General features: G+C 36.3%; 2 protein-coding genes across 3 annotated transcripts in view; both read right to left on the bottom strand.

The window, feature by feature from the left end:
- The window catches only part of LOC115209512 (aquaporin-9-like), a 200,740-nt gene extending 190,348 nt beyond the window's left edge, over nucleotides 1-10,392 (bottom strand). Inside the window, exons 1-2 of the mRNA XM_036501207.1 lie at nucleotides 10,334-10,392; nucleotides 17-75 (exon numbers count right to left, since the gene is read on the bottom strand). Coding sequence (XP_036357100.1) covers nucleotides 17-75; nucleotides 10,334-10,342 — 68 coding nt within the window. The 5' untranslated portion in view covers nucleotides 10,343-10,392. The remainder of the gene's footprint in view (nucleotides 1-16; nucleotides 76-10,333) is intronic.
- A 14,589-nt stretch (nucleotides 10,393-24,981) lies between these two features.
- LOC115209143 (feline leukemia virus subgroup C receptor-related protein 2) overlaps nucleotides 24,982-26,940 on the bottom strand; it is a 203,685-nt gene continuing 201,726 nt past the window's right edge. For both annotated transcript variants that reach the window (XM_029777307.2, XM_036501205.1), the window contains exon 11: nucleotides 24,982-25,441. In XM_029777307.2, the coding sequence (XP_029633167.1) occupies nucleotides 25,352-25,441 (90 nt within the window). In that variant the 3' untranslated portion in view covers nucleotides 24,982-25,351. The remainder of the gene's footprint in view (nucleotides 25,442-26,940) is intronic.

Here is a 26,940-nt window from a genome sequence, read left to right as displayed (position 1 = left end):
CTTTGGTGTCACTTACCTGATGCAAGAGAAAATATACAGCAAGAAGTGGACGGTTACACACTGAAGATAGATGCACTGAAAACAAGAAATTATTCAGAATGATAATAGCTAGTGAAGTTATGTAAGAAGAATAATGACTTAAGATTAATAGTGAGTAGTAATATGAAAATCAAGGGTTATTCATCTATCTAACCAGCCATCAAACTTATTAGTTTTGGATTAGAATAGATTATCTTTTATACTGACAGAATTGAAATATGCCTTAGGATGGGTCAAAACCTTATAAGGCCCCTGTAATCTACATTTTAGGGAAAGGAATGTTCAAATGACGATTACCCATGCATGACTATATGGAAAAGAAGTTCACTTTTGCAACAATTTAGTTCTGGGTTCACTCACATTACCCAGCACCTTGAGCAAGCTGAGCAATACCTCATATGTGGGATTTAGTAAATGGAAAATGTACAGAAACCCATACACACACAATTCATCATTGACTGATTAAAAAAGTACCAGACAAGTAATGAAATTGATTTACATTTCTACTCCACAGCAGAAGTGTTAATGTCACTCCTCCTGATGAAGAGGATTGGCCTGCAAGAGCCTTGTGCCAGTGGCTTGTAAAAAGGCACTCATGATGGTGCCACATTAAAAGCACCCGGCACACACTGTAAGGAAGAACATCCAACCATAGAAACCAAACCAGATCAAACTGAAACCTGATGCAGCTTTTTGGCTTGCCAGCTCTGATCAAACTGTCCAACCCATGTCAGCATGGAAAACTAACATTAAAGGATGATAATTATCTTAAATGTGTGTGGAATAATAACAGAAGAAACAGTTGAGTACTGGACAAAATGCTTATTTTGTCAGAGTTAGGGGAGTTAAAGTACCAGTAATATACTAGTATAGATTTAATTAACTATACTCACCCAGCCTCAATACCTATACATCTATAAATAATACTTAATACTTGCATCTATAAATAAAACTTAAAACAGAATCTAAATGCTTTCTTAAACTTTATTTGGCTTATCTTTAGCTACATGGCATTAAACAGAAGAAATTGTCCTGAATAGGTTAATACTATTGCAGGTAAGACTCAAATATGACCCAATAACTCAACCAATGAGCAAAGTGAACTAAGATGATGCAGTATAAAATAAAACTATCTCAAAAACTCAGGGCCTTTGGGTAGGTAGCACAATATTTTATTCCCTCAGTCTACAAAGAGCATCTATGTAATTCCTTAACCAGCTAGAATTTCGCCTTAATCTTTCTCAAATTATACAGTGTTGTCTTAAAGTACAATATATTAATGTATATTCCTGATGTACAAAAAGGAGGTTGATCATGGGACATTATTTGATCATAAGCCTGCTAAATCAAGATTGACTTGAGGCTAAATAATAATGACCTACAAATCTATAACCTTGAACCAATAAAAGCAATCAATTTAACTTAGTTTGATAAAATGAATTACTTCTTATAGTGGAAGAATTATGATTGGGTGTGTTTACTATTCTTTCTCGCTCTTTGGATACAGTTGTCCACAGTCAGACAATCCCTCTTCAAACATCATGTTCATTGTCATTCTGGTTCTAATCAGTACACTTGTATCACCCATTATTGCATTTATGTATTCTACAATATCATCCCTGTATCTCCTTGTGTCTGCCCCACCTCTATTACTCTTATGGAATCTATTTCATGGTTCTGCTCATCCATTTAATGTCTTGTTCTTAAGTAACCAGCTCACTTTTATATTACTGGTACTTTAATAGAACCTGGACCAATAGAGGTGAAGTCAACTCTAAAAACTGAAACTCAAAGGGCAAGTATCAAACACCAAAAACACACTAGAAGTCATTCATCATTCACTTATTCACAATCTGGTATGGAAGCATATAGAATTGAATTCAATGCATACAGCCTTATTCCATTGCACAATCAAGAAATACTTGCAATTATATTGATCTCAAATTTTGGCACAAGGTCAGCAATTTCAAAGGAGAGGGTAAGTCAATTACATTGACCCCGGTGCTGTACTGGTATTTATTTTATCTACCCCCAAAGGATAAAAGACAAAGCTGAACTCAGTGGAATTTGAACTCAGAACACAAAGACAGATACAATGCCACTAAGCATTTTGCTCAGCATTACTTGAACCCATATTAAATGTAAATTAATTTTTTTATATATAGGTCAGTATTCAAATGTATTTTCTATGACTTATAGTCACCCAATATAAAGTCATTGTTATGTACCAATTTCTTACGATATATATCTATTGCATAATATTTCTCAGGTAACTGATTTTACTTTTGGCATAAACCAATAGTTTACTCAGTATATGGGATAAACATAACTGAAATGAAACAATATATAGAAATGACAAAGAAAAAAAAAGCCAAATTGCAGGTGGGGAAAAAAATGAAAATTAGCTTAATAGCCACCGATTACTAAAATAAAAAATCTAACTTCAGTAGCTTCTAATGTAGAACAGTGAACATTCTAGAACCAAGTCAGGCAAACATGCTAAACAGTGACCTTTAAGTATTTTGGCACTGTGTATGCATGTATGTACTGCTTAAAAAGGACATTGACCTCAGAGCTTTAGTATTAAGGCTTCTGAGATGGTGGGTGGAAATGTTCCTCAAACCAAGTGTTTAGCCTCAGTGATTGCAAGAGAGAACCTCACTAAACACATCAAAGGACCTGATAGTGGCATAAAACTGGACAATGGTTTGAGTCTACTATTCAAAAAATCAGAATGCAAAGATCTATGATAAACTCTGCAAGGCATTTCATTCAATGTTCTAACAATCTAGTACCAAGGATTGGTACTTTCTTTTATTAAGCCTGAAAGGATGAAAGGCAAAACTGACCTTGGCAGGATTTTTAACTCAGAACATCTCATTTCTTTTGGCTCTCTAAAGAAATAAGACACTTTATTCATTACTGCACCTTAATTATGTTAATTAGCCAACTAGTGTGAAACATTTTAGCATCCATTTATCTACGCTTGCATGGTTCAGGGTCTATTAAGGCAAATTTTTTATAGCTAGATGCCCTTCCTGTCACCAACCATTACCTGTTTTCAAACAAGATAATATATCCCCATCGTCTGACATGTTTTTGCAGAATATTGGAAATGAATAACATTCATTTACATGACACAATGTCCAGATAATGAGACACAAACATACTCATACACACAATCAAGCTTCTTTCAGTTTTCAACAACCAAATCCATTCACAAGGCTTTGGTCAGCTCAGCACTATAACAGATGACATGTACCCAAGGTTCCACACAGTGGGACTAAATTTGAAACAATGTGGTTTGGAAGCAAAGATCTCAACCACACAGTGGTGGGTACTGATTGTAGTGGCACACATTTATGTTTATAGGGTCAAGACAAGAGCTACAGTACTAAAATTAAACTCACAGCAACTACATTTGTGATTTAGTTTCAATTCCCAATGTTAGCAATTTCACTTCACTATTTTTTATAGATAGACTTGAGAGAAACATGCATGCTATGATTGTTATTTCCCCTCCAACATAGCTAAAAAGTGATAGATTCATCAATGAAAAATGCTTTGTTCTAAAACGGTTGATATATCTATTGTGATAGGGCAGTGAACTGGCAGAATCATTAGCATGCTGGGCAAAATGCTTAGCAGTATTTCGTCTGCCGTTATGCTCTGAGTTCAAATTTCACTGAGGTTGACTTTGCCTTTCATCCTTTCAGGGTTGATTAAATCAACTTAATCCCTTTGTCTGTCCTTGTTTGTCTCCTTTGTGTTTAGCCCCCTGTAGGCAATGAAGAAATAAATATATCTATTATGGTGTTTATAAATACAAGTATACAAACTATTTTGTTACATGTTCTAAGTGGACTAATTCATTCAAAAATGCATGTATTCCTGCCATAATTCTACCCTCTCAGTTATTCAGCCACTAGAAATATTAGGTGCTACTGTTTTTCATCTCAATGATTGTTGGCTTGATTGACACTAAAAGCAGTTTATACACTAATACAGGCAAAATGCCAAAAAGAATAGAATGTTGCAAATAATTAAGAGTCAAAATTTACAGAGTTTCATAAGAAATTACTAAGGTGCCAAGCTGGCAGAATCATTAGCACTTTCAGACTAAATACTTAGCAGTATTTTGTCTGTGTTCTAAGTTCAAATTCCACTGAAGTCAACTTTGCTTTTCACCATTTTGGGGTCAATAAAGTTGGTCCCATTTGAGCCCCCTCCCACAAAATTTCTGGCCTTGTGCCTATGGTAAAAAGAATTGTTATTACTATGACTGATGTGGCAGAATCCTTAGAATGCCAGACAAAATGCTTAGCAACATTTATTCTAGTTTTATGTACTGAGTTCAAATTCTGCTGGAGGCCAACTTTGCTTTACATCCTTTCAGGGTGAATGAAATAAGGACCAGTTGAGCATTGGGGTTGATAAGAATGAACCTCTCCCCTCAAGATTTCGGGTTTTGTGCCTGTAGTAGAAAGAATTAAGGCGGTGCATAAACAGAAACAGTAATATATAAAATGTTCTGTAATATTTACTTTTGTTCAGCGTTCAAGTTGCATTAAAATTCAGTTTTCCTTTCATTTACATATCGCGTATTTATTAAAATATCAGTTGTTGATTAACCCAAGATTTGTACTAATCAAGCGAATAGTAGGAAAGCTATGAACATCCTATTTATTTTTTTTTCTAGACAGTTTATGTAAAATTAGAAATCTAAAATACAGGCAAATGATTTTCCAGTAACAGGATTATTAAAATTGCAATCCATTGTTATCACTAATATAAACTAGCAATTAATAATACATTAACTTGATTAAACCCTTCCTGACCCAAAATTAGAGGCATGAAAACATGACTATAAGAGCAGTGAAACAGCTAGAATAAACAACTCAACTGATTAAATATCTTGTATTTAGCAACAGCCTTTTATATTGGAAAAACTGAAATTTCAATGTTGACAGTAGTTTCCTCCATCTAGAGTCAATGAAATAAAACATCAAATACCAGAAAGGATGTGGTTGATAGCATCCTTCCACAAAAATGTGTCTTGTGTACTCTTGTCAAACATGAGGTTTACTGTCATCTGAACTCAAACAGCACAGCCCAGACTTTTCCAGAGGAAATTTATGCATAATTTAGTAATTAAAAGGATTTAAATATTTAGTTGAATTTAAATTATGGGGATAGAATGTTTTTGATCATAGGGATGTTTATTCAACTCTAATTAGGCACCCATGCTGGTAAAAAGGCACCTGTGCCAGTGACACATAAGAAACACTATGGAGTGGTTGGTTTTAAAAGGGTATCAAGCTGTAGAAACAAAGCCAAAACAGAGTGGAGCTTAATGCAGCTCTCCAGATCCAGTCAGACTGTCTTATCCATGCCAGCATGGGAAAACAGATGCTAAATGATGAATTAAGCATCCTTATGGTCAAAGGCAGTCCAGTTATGACCATCCCAGCTTTACCAATGTGTGCATGGAGCCCAGGACATTATACAACATGGCCGTTTTATTTTTTAAGGCTGAAAGGTGGAATGACAGATTTTAGGGCCATTCCTAGCCAGACAAGAAAATCACGAAGACATTCTCATTGATTTGAACTATAGGTGGTTAGTAATAGGGGTTAAAATTTTAAGGAGAAAAGGGACAAATAATTCTAGAAAGCTGCACTTTTAGGAGTGAGAATAATAGGGATTCTAGAGAAATCAACTAGTGTTGGATATTGGAGGTGTGATATATCAATAAAAGAGGGGAGCATTTTGAAAACTTGTTTAGTTTAAGCTTATATAAAGCAAATGATTTAAGAGAAAAAGTAGCAGTAGTATTACTCAAGCAAGTCACAGACAGACAGCAACTAGAAAAAAAAATGCCAGGGTGGAAGGACATCACAATTTATTTAAATACTATGACCAATTAAAGTGATAAAAAGTAAAAACATTTTACATTAGTTATTAACTGACAGTACATGACTTGTAAACAATTTTTATATGATAGCACTACATATGTAAAAAAAAAAGATTTTTTTAAACCCTTTATTCAATTTCTTAAGCAAAGAATAAGTCATTTATTGACAATGCTTGATATACAGATTGAAAACACTTAACATAGTAGTGTCACATGGTTCACTTGTTGCTTGAGTTGAGCTGGTCAATGATGATGATGTGCTTCAAATTTTTGAGTCATCATTGTCAAAGTGGATGGCTTAATTATTGCTGTATGAATATTATCTCAGCAATGTTGCAGTGTACAAGTGAATTATTGTGCTGGCTGCATGAATAATAACTGAAGCAAACTCATGAACATTTAACTGTAATATTTTTTGCTGGACATAATATATTTGGTGTTAGCTATTTACAATGAACAATAGCAAATGTCAACTGGGAGGAGAGAAAAACTCTGTGAATGGAGAATGTTATCTGTGGGATATCATGTGGTGTGTCCAAGTGCCAGGAGTTGTCTATGCAAAAGTCTATGGAAGTGTGTGGTGTCAGCAACTTGTCAGTCATATGGGCCTGGTTAGCAAGAGGTGAGATGTCAGTTGACAGCCCTCAACACTGTGATAAGTAAAGCACCAAGTTGTTTTTATAGGGACCAAGAGGACAAATTCCAGAATATTCAAGAAAGCTATATCACACCACAGCTTCATGCTGATAGGTCAATTTATAAATCAACCATTTGAAACTGTGGCAGCTCACTTGTGTCACTTGAGTATCTAGCAGTCAAGGTTCAAATCCCCATTACAGTAGCATTACAGATATATTAAGTACTTTTTAATGTTGATGATGAAGAATATGCCAGCCAAAGCCAACAAGAAACTGTCACAACACAATCTTGTAGTTCTCCCATAGAGAAACACAAGTTATGAAGGTGTTCTTGTAGCTGCACACAGCATCAACGAACTTCTTTAAGGTGGGTTACCAGTAACATCCTTCTGGATAGTTGTACTTACCATCACTTCACTCTGGAACCACGCCACAATGAGGGTTGATGATTCCCCACCCTTCCAGTGACTTCGTTTACCAGGATGTCATGCTGACAGTGCAGAATATAGAGTAGAGGAAGGTTATCAGCTGGCAGAATCGTTAACACACCAGACAAAATGCTTTGAGACATTTCTTCCAGATTTATATTCTGAGCTCAGCTTTACACTAAGGTCGACTTTGCCTTTCATACTTTTGAGGTAAAGAAAAATAGGAACCAGTTGAGCACTGGGGTCGATGTAGTCGACAAGCCCCCTCATACAAATTTCAGGTTGTGTGTCTATATAAAAATGGATATTGTAAAGTAGATGAATAAGCATAAAATAAAGTTTAACTAAAAACTCAGAAGTACTAATAGCCAAGCATTCATTTATGGTTTGATGCCAAGAAAACATTTTGTACATACTTGCCAAATTTCACAACATCGTATGCCTCACAATTTAACTCAATCTCACGCTTTCACATTTGCACAAGCAATTTCTCACACTTTCCCCAAAGACAAACTAAAAGAAAAAAAAAAGCAATTTGAAAAGTTTAAAGATTTATCACGTCCCGAGGCACACTTTTAGCCAAATCGTAGACCGTGACAGTGGAATCTATGGTTCACATAATCATACAGTTGAGACTATTTCATTACCCACGTGACGCGCGATTGTAGCCGACGGCAATTACGCACAAGCTAGGAATCTTAGTCAACTCTGCGATACAGAGGCTAGATACTACAATGCTAACAACTGAGTAAATAATCTCATTTCAATATGGTGACGTATCAGTAGCGACGAAGAAAATGATTGCAGTAAAAAAGGACTACATATTGTTTACGGTTGATATGATGTGATACTGAATGCCAATTGCTCTTACACTAAAACCGGCTCTACTAAAATAAATTGAGAGTATCGCTTCTTTTTATCATTTCTCACTACATTTTCTAGCTCTTGGTTTGAATTCTCACGTCTTTGGCGACAGACAAGTCTGTTTAAACTAGATTTACGTCAACATAAATTTCATTTGGAAAAATACTTTCAATTTAATATACAATGATTAATAGCAAAAGCTCTAGAATGATAGACAGGTTAGTTTAATAGAATGACGTTTTGACTACCGGCCTACTGAAGAAAATATTAATATTATTAACGCAAGATATCAAATACGTAGGCCATGTGGATAGGAAGACTGCTTTCCAGTCAAGTGGGCTTGGGTTCAGTCCCACCGTGCGGCACCTTGGGCAAGTGTCTGCTTTGATAGCCCCAGACTTCGTGTGTGGATTTGGTAACCAGAAACTGAAAGAAGCTCGTCGTGTGTGTGTGTGTTCACTTGAAAACCATTTTGTTTATGCCCCAGTAAGTGAGCAGTTCAACGAAAAAGACCAATAGTATAAGTGTCAGGCTCAAAAAATACGTAAAGCTTGTAGTGATCCTACAGCGGTGCGCGCTCGCGCACCGTCCATTTGTATTTCGCGCGTGTTGGTGCCTTTACCAAGGCACAGAAAGGAAGGGCCCTCTCGCGCATGCGCGAACCACCGGAAGCACGACCCGCTTGCCTATCGTGGTGGTTAGCGAGGCAAGGGGGTCGTAGAACGTTTGACCACTAGCAGCAGTCATCGTGGACTTGGGACCCAGCGATTGAAGGCGGCGGTCATGCATATATTCTCTCCGGTTGATAGCAGCAGTCGGCCGAATACCTTTAACCAAATTGTTGCCGACCACATTCAACTTCCCTGTTCGACGCCATCTTGACCCCTTTCTGTTTTTGGGCTGAAGATTGTAAATATTACAATTTATTAACTTTCAGCCTTGCGCGCCCAGAATCAAGGACATCAGATAACACACTTATTGTTATTGTTACCAAGAAAGAGAATAAAGTAGTTATATGTATATTTTACGTCTGCGTCTTGTTGTTTCTGACTAGTAGAATTCTGGATTATTAAAGCAACGGCTAGAGAGTGATTGCTTTCTTGTACCCCGAAAGTACAAGATCAGATAGTCACATCACTCACATCTAAGTTCGTTTCAAGCTAATTTTGTTCCCTAAATCTTTTAAGACGACGTCCCAGTATGGCCGCAGTCCAATGACAAGCAATAAATGATGTAGAAATGGGAGGGAAAGAGAGAGAGAGCTGTTATTACTTAGAGATGTTTAAGACGAATTCCTTGAATATTCCTCTCAAGTACTTTTAAATGCGTCAATGGCATCACCATTCATTTGTTATCTGGGACCTATTCCATCTCAATCACAGATTTTTTAATTAATTTTTAACAGTTTGAAACTTCGAATACTGGTAGAATTCCTCACGTGGAACATGGTTTACTCTGAACGTTTTTGACAAAATTTGGTATTTTAGAAGTTATTTCGTGTTGAAGTTGTAGATCTATTCCATCTCATGGAATAGATTTGTTATTCGTATAGATGGAAAGAGGACTTCATTTTGTAAGAGTGTCTAAAACAAACAGTATAGGCTTGGGAACAGAGTGTGCAAGCGCGCTGCCTAAAATTTGGTGGAGGAGCAATGAAAATGTTTTGAACATCTCTAGTTGAAACTAGGTTTGCACCCCTAAGCAAATTTTGTTCCTGCACTTAATTTGAACAGTTCCACACTCCTTTGTAAGTTATCCTGGAGACGTTAAATGAGGGTTACAACGTCTTTCAACCCAATATACATGAACATAAGTATTTCTACGTTTTTTCTTTTTAGTTACTCTTTTACTTGTTTCAGTCATTTGACTGCGGCCATGCTGGAGCACCGCCTTTAGTCGAGCAAATCGACCCCGGGACTTATTCTTTGTAAGCCCAGTACTTATTCTATCGATCTCTTTTGCCGAACCGCTAAGTGACGGGGACATAAACATACTAGCCCTAGGGGGACAAACACAGACACACAAACATATACACACACACTTATATATATATACATATATACGACAGGCTTCTTTCAGTTTCCGTCTACCAAATCCACTCACAAGGCATTGGTCGGCCCGGGGCTATAGCAGAAGACACTTGCCCAAGATACCACGCAGTGGGACTGAACCCAGAACCATGTGGTTGGTTAGCAAGCTACTTACCACACAGCCACTGAAAAACTAAATTTTCCCTGTTTAATTTGTTCTGTCAGATGTATTACATATACAAAATAAAACACTGCGTTAATTCTCTTTTAATGACTTCTTTTCTGACGTGTTTATATTTTTTCTTCTATTTCGTGGTTGCAAGATGCTATAAGAAAAACCAGCAGCATTATATTCTTAAGGATATTGTCAGTACACCAATATATGGAAAACAGATCTTCAAATAAATTTACAATACTTACTGTTGTCATCTTGTGTGCTTTGTAGCGGTGGAAATCAAAGCCAAAATGGCAAACCTCTGGCGTATTATGTTTATAGAATATAATTAAGTGATGCGCAAGCTATTATTTAACAACAAGGTGGTAATTATCTCTCACCAACTGGTTATGGTCGAATCCAAAATCTGAACGTAAATCTTTTTGAATATCTTTGAGCTCGTCTGGAACATACATCAAATTCACAGAAGCTTTGGTGTTGTTAGTTTCAGAAGTAAATGTCATGTGTTCTTGATAAAATAAATCCGTCGACACATACTTCGATACGCATATATGATGACTGATATGCAAAGTAAGCAATGAGGTTTCGTTTCCTGGTTGTAACTATTCCATTCAATTTGTGCAATAAATATTTTTTTCAAATTCTTGTACAAGGCCAACAATTTCAGGGAGATGGGTAAGTCGATTATATCGAACCCAATGCTCAACTGATAGTTATTTTATCCTCGAAAGGATGAAAGGCAAATACAACCTCGGGGAATTCGAACTCGGAACGTAAAGACGGACGAAATACCTATTTCCTTACTACCTTACTACCCACAAGGGGCTAAACACAAAGAGGGCAAACAAACGGATTAAGTCGAATATATCGACCCCGTGCGTAACTGGTACTTATTTAATCGACCCCGAAAGGATGAAAGGCAAAGTCGACCTCGGCGGAATTTGAACTCAGAACGTAGCGGCAGACGAAATACCTATTTCTTTATTACCCACAAGGGGCTAAACACAGAGGGGACAAACAAGGACAGACATAGGTATTAAGTCGATTACATCGACCCCAGTGCGTAACTGGTACTTAATTTATCGACCCCGAAAGGATGAAAGGCAAAGTCGACCTCGGCGGAATTTGAACTCAGAACGTAGCGACAGACGAAATACCACTAAGCATTTCGCCCAGCGTGGTAACGATTCTACCAGCTCGCCGCCTTCGGCAGACGAAATACCGCTAAGCGTTATGCTCGGCGTACTAGAGATTCCGCCAGCTTGCCAGTGAAAAAAAAATATGTTCACCATTTCGTTTTCATTTCTCTCCCTGCTATACAATTAGAGCTAATTAGCGACTGCTGTCGTTCATTTTTAACATCGCCACGTCAACCATGATCTAATACATCTACGCATCAATGAGGTTTTAACAGTAATCACCAAGTCGCTTATTTTTTCTTCAAACTTATTGTATATAAGATTATAATATTCAATGCATCCCCCCTAACACATCCACATACTTTTTTTGAGGGTTGTAATTTGATGTAGATTTGACTCTCTTTTAGTGGGTCGGACGCCTAAGTAGCAGCTACGACACTGACTCATTAGAGTAGTTAGTTCTTTTGGATAACACAGATTAAGGATTTCCTTTCTTTGTCATTAAGTTGCATATTTCTTTACTACCCACAAGGGGCTAAACATAGAGGCGACAAACAATGACAGACATAGGTATTAAGTCGATTACATCGACCCCAGTGCGTAACTGGTACTTAATTTATCGACCCCGAAAGGATGAAAGGCAAAGTCGACCTCGGCGGAATTTGAACCCAGAACGTAACGCAGACGAAATACCGCTAAGCATTTCGCCCGGCGCGCTAACGTGTCTGCCAGCTCGGGATGATTTCCTTAACAAGTGCTATGCTTTGTCATAGAATTTTCGCGGGAAAGCACAAAGGTGTTTCCTGTTGTTTGTCTCAGTTAATTTTTACATAACATCTTGTTTTAGATAGACATTAGTTTTAGATAGACAAATAAACTACGCCTACCTGAACTCTCAAAGCATAAAGCGTTTGACTTAAGTAACTACAAAGTATTCTGTTGACATTGGTGGAATTTGAACTCAAAACGTAGTAATTTGACACTACTGCTTTAGCGGATAGTTAAGCAGGGAATTAGGTTATACCCTAATTAAGTTCAAATGCATATTAAATTAACAGCTTTTTTCGTTTGTAGCTTTGGCATTTTTAATGAATTTGTATTAAAAATTTGACTAAATTGCCGTCATAATTTGTTTGGATAAATTTATTAAATTAATTTATTTCGCTACTCTTGAGACTAAATATAAAATAGAGAAGTAAAAAAAAAATAATAACGTTTTTTTTTATATATATATTCTTAGAAAGTATTTTCGATGACAAATTTAATTTATTTCTCGTGATTCAATTAACATCTTTGTTTATTTTGTCTGTGGAACCATAAGTTTTTATGACTTTTCCAGTTTTTTGTGTGACTTTCCCTGGCTTGGGAATACGCTGAAGTTAATTATGAACTCCTGAAGGTTGGTTCATAAAGGCTGAAAATACTAGAGAGGTGCAATCCATTTAAGGAAAAGTGTTTTATGAGGTAGTGTTTATCGCCATTTTAACGTGGGTGTTCTTTAAGAACCGATGCTATTGCTATTTTAACTATTTTACATACATACTACAGAGCCAAGCCATCACTGGAACTGTAGAAATCTGTAAAACTTTCCACAAGTTTATCATTTACGTATATATGAGCACGTTTAGATATGCAAGTATATGCATGAGAAGATATACATAAAACAAAACATATAAATCTACACGTATGCATACATACCCTGTTGATGTTGAAATTCCAATGAAGGAGACTTCGATCTAGGTTAGAAACCGGCTCTTTCACTATTAGTAAGAAATCTTGAAATAAAACTGAATTACATACATACATACATACATACATACATACATACATGCATATATAATCTATTATCTGGTCTTGCACAGAAAGCAGACGTTTCAATTGATGTATAGTTTATCAACCGCAATAGAAACGTGGCTCTTCTGCCTAAAAATTAGATACCCTCAAAGTTTGATTCTGAGATTTTGCTGGTCGACATTGCGAAATTTATCTCCGTGGGAATTTGTAGTCTTTTGAATTGATATGACTTCTTAAGGAGGACGGCAATGCAGTGTTGGGGAACCTTTAGATAATGGAACGTTTACTAAGCAAAGACCATTACGAGAATTTTAAGAAAACGGGTCAGTTGGAAGAGATATTACCAAGATGTTGAAGTGAGAAATTCTTGAAAAAGATCGTTCTCTGTAAAAAGGGCAGCACAATGGGAAATAAGAAAAAGCATCTGTAATATGGGGTGATATTTCTACGAGCTGATTGGATAGCATTAAGAGCACGTTACTTGATCTAAGTGTGATCTGATCCTACTTACTAAACCTGAAAGGTTTCGATTCTAGGCTTCGCTACAATTGTAATAATATATTATTTTAGAACCACTTAACTGCAGTGTAAAAGGAATAGCGCATTGTTATTATTATTATTATTAGTAGTAGTAGTAGTAGTAGTAGTAGTATATGTAAGACGGCGAGCTGGGACACTGGACGAAATGCTTAGCGATATTTCGCCCGTCGCTACGTTCTGAGTACAAATTTCGCCGAGGTCGACATTGCCTTTCATACTTTCGGGGTCGATAAATTAAATACCAGTGAAACACTAGTATTGATGTAATCGACTAGTCCCCTCCCACCAAATTTCAGATCTTGTGCCTTTAGTAGAAAGGATTATCATTATTATTAAGGCGGCGAGCTGGCAGAATCGTTAGCTCGTCGGGCAAAATGCTTAGCAACATTTCATCCGTCTTTATGTTCTGAGTTCAAATTCCGCCGGGTCGACTTTGCTTTTCATTCTTTCGAGGTCGATAAAATAAGTACCAGTTGAACACTGGGGTCGGTGTAATCGACACAGCTTTTCCCCTGAAATTTCAGGCTTTGTGCCTTTAGTAGTAAGGATTATTATTATTAGTTCCCATATCGCCTAACTTTGCGCTATTCCTTTTACATTGCAGTTTATTAGTTCCAAAAGTATAACATTATAATTATATCGAAAGCTTACACGTATATATATATATATATATATATATATATACGTTAATCTCTTACACAAAACTCTGTCAACCCAACAAATTAAAATTCTCTCGAAAGGACTAAAGTACACTCCAAAATTCCAATGAATTCAAAACTTTCTATGAAATACAGAATGATGTCTCAGAATTTTATAGAAAACTACCGGTTACAAAAGAACTATTTGACAAAGAAATCAATGATCATTCAATGTTTCATAATGAAAGCAACTACAATCCGACAAAAGGGAAGAATCAAACTCTAGGCAAATTTTGTGATTTTGTAACCAATTTCCCCTACAATTTACTATTACATCCAAAATTTAAACCAAATGCAAGTCGAGAAGAATGGTAAATCATTAATGATCTCAAGGATGATCAAAATATAAATATTAAGGAAGATGGTAAAAGGTAGTACTGTAGTCATTATGGACTAGGAACAATACATAAACACTACACGTTCTCTTCTATGTGACAATACCTTTTACGAAAAAATTAACAAGTACCAACAATCCAAAATAATGAAACGGCTCACTATCTTCGTCCAAGACTTTTACGGACTTCAGAAAACTCCACAATGATGAAGCCAGTAGCAGATCAACCACATTGGTTATTAATATTCTACATTCCAGAGATCTCTCAAAATGACACTAATTGGGGCGGCTCCATCCTGTGAGACACATAGAGTGAGTAACTTCATTGGCGGTCTTCTAAAGCCCATTCTTCAGTATATACTGAGTTTCGTAAGAAATGCTTCAAACTTTTAAAACCATTTCCTGAGTAAAACCAGCGTGGAATCTGTTTATGTCTTATTCGTTGATTAAAATATCTACGCTGCAATTACACTGAATACGGAATAGACGCTACACAATTCTGGCTTGAAAATTTTCTAAATGACATACCTGACCGAACTGGAAAAGGATTTATCATTGAAGGATTAAAATTCATCCAACAAAATCATTTTTTCAACTTCAACGACAGTATCTACAGACATATATCTGGGACTGCTATGGTAACGAGGGTAGCCCCCACTTTTGCTAATCTTGTCATGGGGTACTTAGAAGTCCAAATATACGAAAATGCCAGGCTAAAATTTGGTGATAACTTCCGAAAATACTTACTCGCCAACTGAAAACACGATTGTTTCATTCTATGGTTACATAATTTTGATCAACTCATCAAACTGAACATCTTGATTAAAAACATTAACCACAGTATTCAATTTATAATGGAATAAAATGAAAAGCAACTGCTCTTTCTGGACATTTTAATCATCACAAAAAGAGATACGAACATTAAAACCTACATTTCTTTTAAACCAACAGACTCAAAACATTACCTATTAATTTTCTTCCGGCCATCCAAAGCATACTAAAATCAATATACCTTTTATATTGGCAAGAAGAATTTGCATGATTGTGTCCAATATCGAAATTCGGTTAAAACGACTCCAAGAACTTAACAATATATTGCTAGAAAAATAATACCCAGTCAGTTTAATCAACAATGGAATATAACGTGCAAAAACAATAGGCATCCAAGAATTACAAAAAACAAGAAAACCTTCTGACACACTTAAAACTTTATCTTTCGTGTCAACACAAAAAACAAGAAACATAGAAGAATACAACATCATCCATAATTATAAAACCATTCTCATGAACTACATGCGATTGAAAAAGCACTCGAAGCACATAAAATTATTTAAAATAAAAGTCGACCTAAATCACTAGCGCCAAATCATCCACCAAAAATGCAACCCTACTAGACAAAATATGTAACCGCCCTAACTACGAGGCCTGCACCAACCTAATGGAATGTTCAATATATGAATTCAAGTCAGGTCAAACATTCTCCATAAAAAAAACCTTTTACTTGTGCAACGAGGAAATTAATTTATGTTCTCAAATGTGGCGGGTGTGGTCGGGAATACATGGGTCAAATGAGCTTGACCTTGAGGGACAGACCGACAGTACACAGACAACAGATTCGTTACCCAACAACCACAGAAATTCCTATAGGTAAACACTTAGATCAATACCCGCAAACAGAAATCTGAAACACCAGATTTTTCCCTTTCTATCAATGCACCGGAAAAGCTTCAGCCCAATTCCGAGTAAATGAGGAAAATATGTTTTTTAAGAAGTATAAACTACAACTGAATACCCTATAAAAACACACCAGAATGAGTAAAAACAATTTATTCACGTAAAACGACCAGAGACAACAGGCATAAATCAAAAGTTTAAATAACGGGCTACCTCAGGGATTCGAAACCCTAACTCCAAACTGCTGTACAATAACACCTTACACCTTCCCAAGCACCAGTTGCTGACGTCACCCTAAGATCAATCAATGAGATTGTTTTCTGGTTAAAACCAGACCTTCAGGGGAAAAAACCAAATAAACATTGAGTCGACCGAAACCAGTGGTTTATTAAGAGAATCAACCGAATGGAACGCTGGACAACTGTCAAACCAAAAAAGGTACCAAGTCCTCTGACAACAACAAACATAAGCAGAAAATCAACCGGATAGAGAACTGCATCAAAAACAAGGGATCGAAACATTCGACAAGCAAATGACATCACCAGGAAGTCAATCAACCAGAACGCCATAAACCAAAAGACATTAAGGCGATCAGCCACCGAAATAGTAGTCTACGTGATCGGATCGATAAGTATCCAGACTGTTGCCATAGTAACGAAGCTAAAGCACGCAGAGTAAAGCTGCTTGGTACACATTGACCTTGAACTCTTTAGTGCATGCGCACTAAAGTTTTAATGTTCTAGCTCACTTCCGCTGTTTACAGCAGCGCTTGGAAGTAACATGTGTAATGTGTGATCTTTGCATTGACTAAGACAGAGAAAGTTGAGCAGAGAATTTGCATCAAATTTTGCCAAAAGCTTGGCGATACCTGCTCAGAGGTACGCAAAGTTTTCAAAAAGTTTTCATCGTTCTCAACACAATCAAGGACTTCTCATGTAACTGAAAGCCGAGTGTCTTTTTCGTCAGCTGAAAGCAGTTTTGGCACAAACTTGGCAGACATGCGTCTCATACCAAGTGATAATGAACCTAACTGAACTGTAAATAATCTGCACATCCTCTGATAACACACAGAAGTTGATTCGACGATTTCCCCTCACAGCTGCATGCACATCTGCGATGTTTTTCTCAGTTCTGCTGGTTGCGGGTCTCCCAGAATGTTCGTCATTATCGACATCTTTTCAGCCATCATGGAATCGTCTGAACCACTCGTACACTTGTGTGCAACTCATACACTTCTTTCCGTACACTTTCTGCAACTTTCCGTAGTCCTCTGAGCAGGTGTTGTCATGACAACTTTTTCTGTCGTGGTCAATGCGACGGTTACACATTACACACCTTCCTTTTAAGCACTGCTGTAAACAGGGTAACTGAGCCAGAACGTTAAAACTTAGTGTGCATGCACAGCAGAGGTCAATGTTAATCTGTGCCAAGCGGCTTCATTCTGCGTGCTTTAGCTTCGTTACTATGGCAACATTCCGGATACTTATTGATCAGATCTCGTATTGATGGACAAAAACAAGTGACGTCATTAAATATACAACCAATCAGAACATGATCCTTTACCGCATAAACACACACACACCACACACACACACACACACACACACACACACATACACACATATATATGTATATATATACAAAGCCAATTTATCTTAAGAGTTCAAACTCTCACCTGCAAAACCAGTGACAAAGAATCCTCTTTCATGCACTTCGACAAAAATTGAAAAAGTATTTTTATTTTTCCTCATACCCTTTTTATAAGAACTTCATTGTATCTAATTGTTAATATAATGCAATATTACTGAACTTTCAGTCGCGTATGTCTGTAATGCTATTCATCAAACTTGTATTGATTTCTATCTCTCTGAAACTCATTGGAATTTGTATGAGCATTTGATCTTTTTAAGCATGTCCTTCTGAAGTTTCCTTTATTACTAACTTCTCCACGAACGTTTATTTCTTTCTTTTTATTTGCCATTGATAAACGAACAATTGTTGAACCCGTTTGACATTCTAATAAATCTGTTACAAAATTTGAAAACGACTACACGTTTTAAGATTCGGGTGCATTTTTAAATCCCAAAGCAAATTTTCTTGATGATGATGATAATTATGATGATGGTAATAATGATGATGATAAGTGTGTGTGTGTGTGTGTGTGTGTGGTGTGTGTGTGTGTGTGTATGTGTGTGTGTGTGTGTGTGTGTGTGCGTGCGTGCATATGTCAACACAAGGCATAATGGTAGAACATTCTCATCAAAACTTCTGGTAAGTGCAAACATAACAGACCGAACATAGCTATTTGGTACATAAAAAGAGACACGTAGAGACATAGAGGTTAGTTGCCCTGCAGATGTAAACAGCTCTTCCAAAATCAGAGAGAAGGAGAATATTCATGAACAACTACTCTGAAACTTGCAGCTCTTTCACCCTGATTATAAATTTACATTTATACCAATAATCAATGGTACACTCAGTTATGCTAGTAAATGCTTTAAGCCATAATCTGGAAAAGCAAAGAAAGAAACCAGCTAAAATTAACTTCATATACACATTTTATCAACAGAACAGTAAAAAAATGAAAACTTTCTTAATTGATATGGGTTGCAACCCAAATCTCAATAAGAAATGTCAAGGATCAAGATTTTGCGTCTAAAGATGCGAATAGGTGATGTGCCATACAAATGACATGCTGACGTCAGTGTATAAAGAAGTTATTCCTCTTTATAAGATTTATGATAAACTAAATGAATAAGACTGTCTTTGCATGAAGAAGAAGTTATAAAAGAGGCACCCATAAGTATGATATATATGATATGTAGCGTACACTCGAGTGAAATTCCTCTCTCCCCTATATTATATATACGTGCATTCCAATGTAGCAGATAACAGCTGGCCTCTGACCGCTATTTGGGCCCCGTTGTGTCCACTACTTTGATTGGTATTGGCGCCATTTGTCCCTAATTCTGTCACGCCAATTTGCTGCGTATAATCAATCAGAGCCTCTAAATACGATCACGTGAGACAGCCTGTTCTCAACCCCGTTTTAGCCTGCTGTTCTTTATAAAAATTCACCTCCTCCTCTCGAGGTCTGGATCATTTCGGTTTGAACGGCAGTTTTTTTCTAGCGGTGTCATATGAAATTGTCACCCATAATTATAACCCTAGTATCGATATATTGCATTTCAATCTGTTTTAGGGTTAGGGTTAGTTAGGGTTGAGGGGAAGGGTATCTTTTTTTCTTCAGAAATGTAAATAAACCCATTCTCTTTCTTAAACGAGGGACATATTCATACGGCACAGAATGTTTTCACCTCAATAGACGTCATTGATTGGTTGAAATTGCAGAAATTGAAGAAAAATAACGACAAATACCTTACAAACTATAGAATTTTCTCAATAAAGCCAAGAGAAAAAGATGTTTTATAAACACATTCTACCAGTATACGAAGTTTAAAAGTGTTTAGTTACGTGGAAATTATTTTTAAAAACTGCCGTTCAAACCGAAAAGATCCCGAGGTCTTTCGGTTCTAGAACTTTTTAGGTCTAGCCACTGGCCACATAAGACACCACAGCAGCCATGTTGAGACTTACAAACTTTGTGCATTAGCATTACGGCAACCTCCTTCGTCGCTACCATCTTCTCAACATCGTCGACATCATTTCTCTACGTACATAGCTCAGCAAGCATCTTGTCCAGGTTCCAACAGCTGCAACCGGCTCAGCGTCATGGCCGCAACTTCTTGATACAGTATTTCAACTACTGTGTACTAACGACTACGAACTGGTATTCTCTTTCTTGTGTCTATGAACTTCTCACTTCGATGGCTATAGACTCTTTCACTGTCTCCTTCGTTACCATTCTTTTATGTTCTTAACACGCGCATACATCTATGCTTACACGCACACACACATTTGTTCTCATGACGGCCAGTCTATTATACTGTATACATGACGCGCACACAGACACACGTGTTTACAAATCGATAAATCTCTTAATTATTCTAATTATTTTTTTCTATTTACCTGTACTACTATAATTCTTTCTACTACTTTCATACCTCTGTATTTCTTTCTGGAATATCTCCCCCACCCTTGTAGAAGTTAACGAGAATATTACTACCCCATCCTGCATGACTGGACTGGAATCTCTACACAGATGATCGAACTACAAGAAATAGCAGTCAAATCTACTTCAAATAATATCACACTATCTTAAAATAAGAAAGACTCACTAGATAATATATTCTTAGATATCCCCTTAAGATAAGATGGTCATAGTCTGAATGATTCTCTTTATAAAATTTCAATAAAATTTGACCTGGGACTAAACAACCTGACTGGCTATGCAGGTAACTAGTATGTGTCCAACGTTACCAGATATTTATGGCATTTCATAAATTACATGAACATGACAAATTTGAGAACTGTCCCCTCACCCCACTCTTTTTCTCAACCTTATAGTGAATAAAGAAATTATCTCTCTCTCTCTCCCTCTCTCTTTCTCTTCGATTGCCATTCCTACAGGAACCAGCTATCATAGACGACCTCCATGCCAAAATCTGAAGAGTCATGGTTTTTCACAAGAAAAGTACACCAGGTTTCCTATTGTCTTCTGGCTTATTTATAGTTTATTCTGCTCTTCTGAGTTTCCTGCTTACCTGAAAAGTAAGATCACAAGATCTTATAATTGACGCACAGAGTGTGTTTTACTCTTAGGCAGGGGGACTTGTTCATTTGACTTCAAAGCATAACTATACACATGTCAAGAGATCAGTTCTTCTGTGTTATATATACCTTAGCCACAGGGCATATAACTAGGGCCTTTGACAGATATTGTGAACTCAGGCAAGTGTAGAACAGGGCTTAGCGGTGATAATTCACAATTCACAATTTCCCAATTGCGAACCTTGAAACCAAATGAGTTTTTTGATTGTACATATATTGGCCTTGAAAGGATGAAAAACAATTTTGTTTGTCGGTGTGATTTTAACCCAGAATGTGAAAAAGCTTAACTGCATAGCATTTTGTGTGGCATTCTACTAATTTTGCTATTCATTATTCCCCTCAGTTAAATTCCAAAGTTTGTCACTAATTCTCATTGCTCGTCCAGACAATATGTCCAGTCATGATAAACCGTGAAAATATAAAATTCTAGTAACGGAGGAAAGCTTCAACTTCAACAAAATGCATAAATTCTCCAGTATATATCGAAAACAATTATATGTGTTTGTGTATATGCAAATGTGTGTTTATGTATGCCTTCTATATTTTCTTTATATTTCATATAGATATCAAATTACTGAATTTTGAACCAAATATTAACAGCAGAAACATTACTGGTTTGCAAAGCAGTGCTGCAACAGTAATATGCATCATCTCTTCTCTTTCAGCTAGATGCACTTATTAAAATGGACCAAACATTAATTAACCTACTTTCACCTTCTCATCAAATGAGACAAACTTGCCATCTTGTGTTCTATTAAGCCTCCTGATTTAGCTGGAGTGTTTTGTGTGTGTGGTGGGGGTTGTACTCTTTCAAATTTAATCACTTGATTCTAAAAATTCTGGTCACCAACTTTTCCAAATATACAGTTCCTCATAATCACCATCTTCTTTTACTAACAACAACAACAGAAACAATAATAATGATTTCTAATTTAAGTACAAAGAAGGCAGTAAGCTGGCAGAATCATTAGTGCATCAAACAAAATGCTTAATGGCATTTCTTCCGCCTCTTTACAATCTGAGTTCATATCTCACCAAGGTCACCTCTACCTTTAATCTTTTTAGGCTCGGTAAAATAAAGTATGAGTCAAATACTGGGGTCCATGTAATTTACTTGCTCCCTCCCCTCAAAACTTCTAGCCTTCTACCAAAATAAGAAAGAATTTAGGGACAGTGTTAGTAATTTTGAGGGGAGGTGTTTAATTGATACCATGAAATCTAGTAATTGACTAGTACATTTTTTTTTTTATCAAACCTGAAAGGATGAAAGGCAAAGACGACCTTAGTGGGATTTGAACTCAGAATGTAGAGAACCAGAATATTTTCTTCTTATGCTCTAATGATTCTGCCAATCCACTGCCCTAATAGCAGTAGTAACAATAGTCTTTTTTCGCTATACACACAAGATGTGGGATTTTGTGGTTGAGAAATAGTTGATTATATCAACATCTGTATGCAACAGGTACTTTTTACATCAACCCAAAATTGATGAAAGGCAAAGTCACACTTGGTGGAATTTGAACTCAGAATGCAAAGAAGGATGAAGTGCTACCATGCATTTTGTCTGGCATGCTAACGACTCTGACAGCTTGCCACCTTAGTAGTAGTAGTAGTAGTAGTAGTAGTAGTAGTAATATTTTAAAAGGATTGATGTAACTCTTTACAAAGGCAAACAGACAAGATGAACTAATAATAACAATAATAATAATAATAATAATCCTTTCTACTAAAGGCACTAGACCTGAAATATGGGGGGAGGACACTAGTCGATTACATCTACCCCAGTGTTTCACTGGTATTTAATTCATTGACTCTGAAAGGATGAAAGGCAAAGTCAACCCCAGTGGAATTTGAACTCAGAACATAGTGACAGTCGAAATACCACTACATACTTTTTTCCAGCAACCCTAAAGATTCCGCTTGCACATTCACAGCAAACAAGGCACAGGGCCAGACTTTAGATCATGTAGGTGTATTATTATCCACTCCAGTGTTTACACGCGGCCAGTTATACGTCACTACGAGGAGAGCTATGGGCTCCCATAATTTGAAAATTAGTGTCAACCAAACAGAAAATGTCATCTACAAAGACATTTTGTAATCGTATTGATATTACCGAAAGGAATATGATTTATAATTTAAATAAGGAAATTTGTGAACTTTAAATGTATAAGAGTGTAAACAAGCATAAAATAGTATAGACAACTAAAATAAAAGTATATCTAAATAACATTTTTCTTAATACTTTTTTATGTAGTGGTTGAAAGAAGCTCTGGCCTTCATTAGGAGTGGTCCACATAACCATTCATGATACAGGGGCTGGGATCCTATTTCAATTCGGGAGCGAACCATCGTCACATGTCACTTAGTCACAAACACATGTCATATAGCTGCAATAGAATGCTGTATCACTAACAATAATGTGATTTCTCTAAGACATCACCCAGTAATCTACCAAGTTCATTTACACATTTTTCAATACATACTGCTGTTATGACTTCCCTCCCTCATTCTATGCCTCCATCGTAGATGGGTAGATTTGCTAGTTTATTTAATGCAAAACACATGATAAATATATAATAAACCCATTTTTTCTTTCAGAAATTAAATAATAGCAGTACCTCCAGCATAGCCACAGCCATATGGCAGAAAGCAATAAAAAAGTAATGACATAAACTGAATTATTTCAAAATATATATTTTTTCCCATTGTCTTTTTCTTTTTCTTTGCTTTATTGCAAGCCACAAAGATATATTGTGAAATTTATTTACCAATTAAAAGCACTCCAGAGCTGTAAACCATTATTATGCAGCAATCAAAGTTATAGACCACATATTCATACATATGCATGCACTTTTATATACTCACACACACACACACAAACACACACACAACTGAAGTGTGAAGAAGATATTATACAGAGGATTTAGAAATTTTTTAAACTTTTTCAAAAATTTCCCAATATAGTTAATATGGCATAATTTATAGTTTCATACCTAAATAAAATTTAAATGTATATTACTAACCTATATCGCTCTTAATGCATTTATTATTCAAAGATGTTCTCAGCTTTATATCGATAATCATTTCAGTGGATTTCTCTTTATTTGCATTGCTTTGTTTTCTTTTCTTTCCTTTTTCTTTTCAAACAATAAAATATTCTTTTAATGTAATAAGTGTTTCTAATCGATACACACACACACACATAAATTATGTGGTGGGGAATTGCTGATTAAATTGACCAGAATATTCAGCTGGTTATTGGGGTAAATTGGCTCAGTCATGGGAGCAGTAAACAGAATTTTATCTGAGTCTCTGCACACTTAGTACAAATCTCACCAATATCAGCTGTAGGAGTGGCTGTGTGGTAAGTAGCTTGCTTACGAGCCACATGGTTCCGGGTTCAGTCCCACTGCGTGGCACCTAGAGCAAGTGTCTTCAACTATAGCCTCGGACAGACCAAAGCCTTGCGAGTGGATTTGGTAGACGCAAACTGAAAGAAGCCCATCGTATACATGTATATATATATGTATATATATATATATATATATATATATATATATATATATATATATGTTTGTGTGTGTGTGTGTGTACGTTTGTGTGTCTGTGTTTGTCCCCCAGCATCACTTGACAACTGATGTTGGTGTGTTTACATCCCCATAACTTAGCAGTTCAGCAAAAGAGACTGATAGAATAAGTACTAGGCTTATAAAAAATGAATCCTGGGGTCGATTTACTTGATTAAAGGGGGTGCTATAGCATGGCCACAGTCAAATGACTGAAACAAGTAAAGGAGTATATAGTATAGGACACTCAGTAAGTTGTCATAGTAGAGCTCAGAGTTTCAAATGCCGGAGCTAAGAGCTTTGAGGCATTTTCATCAGCTATTTTATATACATATCTGAATACTTGAATAAAAGAAAAAAATCATCACAATGCAGACTTTGTTTACTTTAAAACAAATAACATTTATTTTATATTACAATATTTTGAACATAAAAGCTCCTTTTCAAAGTGAAACAAATAATTACAGAGTTGAAATAATTTTTCAATTTCATTTTGGTCAAAATGGCTGCTTAGAATACAACAGCACTGAAGGAAACTCGGATATGTTGACTAGGATCTATATCAGAATCTTTGCAGGCCTGTTGATTAAAGAGCTCTTCACTATTTGTTAAAATACAGCAACTAGTTGGTTGGTCAAGAGAAGCCATCCAATTGCTCTTGTATCTATATTTTTTTAAATAGGAAAATGTAATTTGTTATTTTTACCTTAATTGGCCTTGATAAAAGTTATCTTTAAAATTATTTTGCTAATAAAAGGCACATTGTCAAGGAATGGAAAACCCATTAAAAAACAGAAGAGTTTCTAATAAGAACTGAATTTTCTCCTGCTACTTCTGGCTCCTCAATTACCACATTTGTTTCGTGAACCATGATCTGGAATATGAGAGAAAAGGAAATGGCAATGAGATATCAATTTGAACAAAGCTTGAGAAGGAAAAGAAGTAAAGGAAGGAAGGAAGGAGGAGGAGGAGTCACAGAAATATAAAAAAAATTGTAAATAAAATAAAGAAAGTAAAGAGGAACAAAACACTCCTTCCACCTTACTATACAACTGTAAACTGAATATATCTATGTACAAACATAGCTGCATGTTAAATATCTATTCATGCAACCATAAAAGCATAACAACATACATGCATGCATTATATTTTAAAGTCATCCACTGAAAGCATAATTAGTCAAAGGGGTAAAAATACCCGAAGAATTCAGAGATAAACTATCAAACTTTAGTACATGACTATTCCTGTCAATGCACACTGCATTTTCTGGTATAAAGGTTGACAGTATTTAGTGTAAACATTTTAACATCTTTCCAAATCCCCATTGTTTGAAATTTTTGGTCCTCCAAAGTCATCTTGGTGTATTACAAGCCAACCTACTGTTTTGGTCTAAAATATTTGACTGGTATGTCAGTAAATATACACTGAGTAAGATTAACAAAGACAGACTTATTGGATTTGAATTAGTCATATTCCTTTGAACTATAGTAAACACCACAGTGTATTCCAGAAGTTTTGAGACTTTTTAGGAGAGACATTTATTCATTGCAAAGTATAAAACTCTAACCTCCTACAAAGTAGGATCCTCTGACTTCAATGCACTTGTTTTAGCATGCCAGCCACTTCATGAGAGGCCCCATGTAAATCTCACAAAGTGAAGGTATCCAGGACCCTTGACACAGTTTCCTTCATCTTCTCAATGTAGGGAGGACTCTATGGAGGATGAGGAATAGTTTTGATGCTCATCTCTCTCAAGTAGTTTATTACCAGAATGGAATTGTGGATTGGTGCATTGTTCTGGTACAGGCACCCTGGTCTTTTATGACAAAATCTCTTCCCGAACTACCTCAAAACCTGCATAAAGTAGTCTTTGTTGACCATCTGGCTAGAGGGAACCAAGTGGGCATAGTGGTTGAAAAAGGGAATCATCATAAGCTTTCTAGTGGACTTGCTTTGCCTGACCTTCTTGGGTATCAGAGAGTGTTGTATGGTGAAACTGTACACCCATCTAAGTAAAAAGTGGCTGTAACCAGCCATTATAAATAGACCAGTAGCTGATCGACAGGAGATGGTTGAGAAAGTCAGAAGTACATGTAGACTGTGTTGATAGTTGTGTCAGTGCTGATATAGTAATTTTACTGTGATACTGAGTGGACATTATAATGTTCCAGCCTTTTGAGGATAATAACACTGTATGACTGGGGGGTTGTATGGTGCCAGATAGAACCACTCTATTCACAACTTCAGAATATAACAATATCTGTTAGAGCAACAACTGTTGTCAAAAGACAGATACAAAAGTGGTAAAAGACTGCTTTACAACAGAGAGCCAGGATGCTTCCATTGCCTCATGGACTTTGGATCATAACAGTA

This window comes from Octopus sinensis, linkage group LG3, assembly GCF_006345805.1.
Source record: "Octopus sinensis linkage group LG3, ASM634580v1, whole genome shotgun sequence".
Taxonomy (NCBI): domain Eukaryota; kingdom Metazoa; phylum Mollusca; class Cephalopoda; order Octopoda; family Octopodidae; genus Octopus; species Octopus sinensis.
This window is presented reverse-complemented; position numbering and strand designations above follow the sequence as displayed.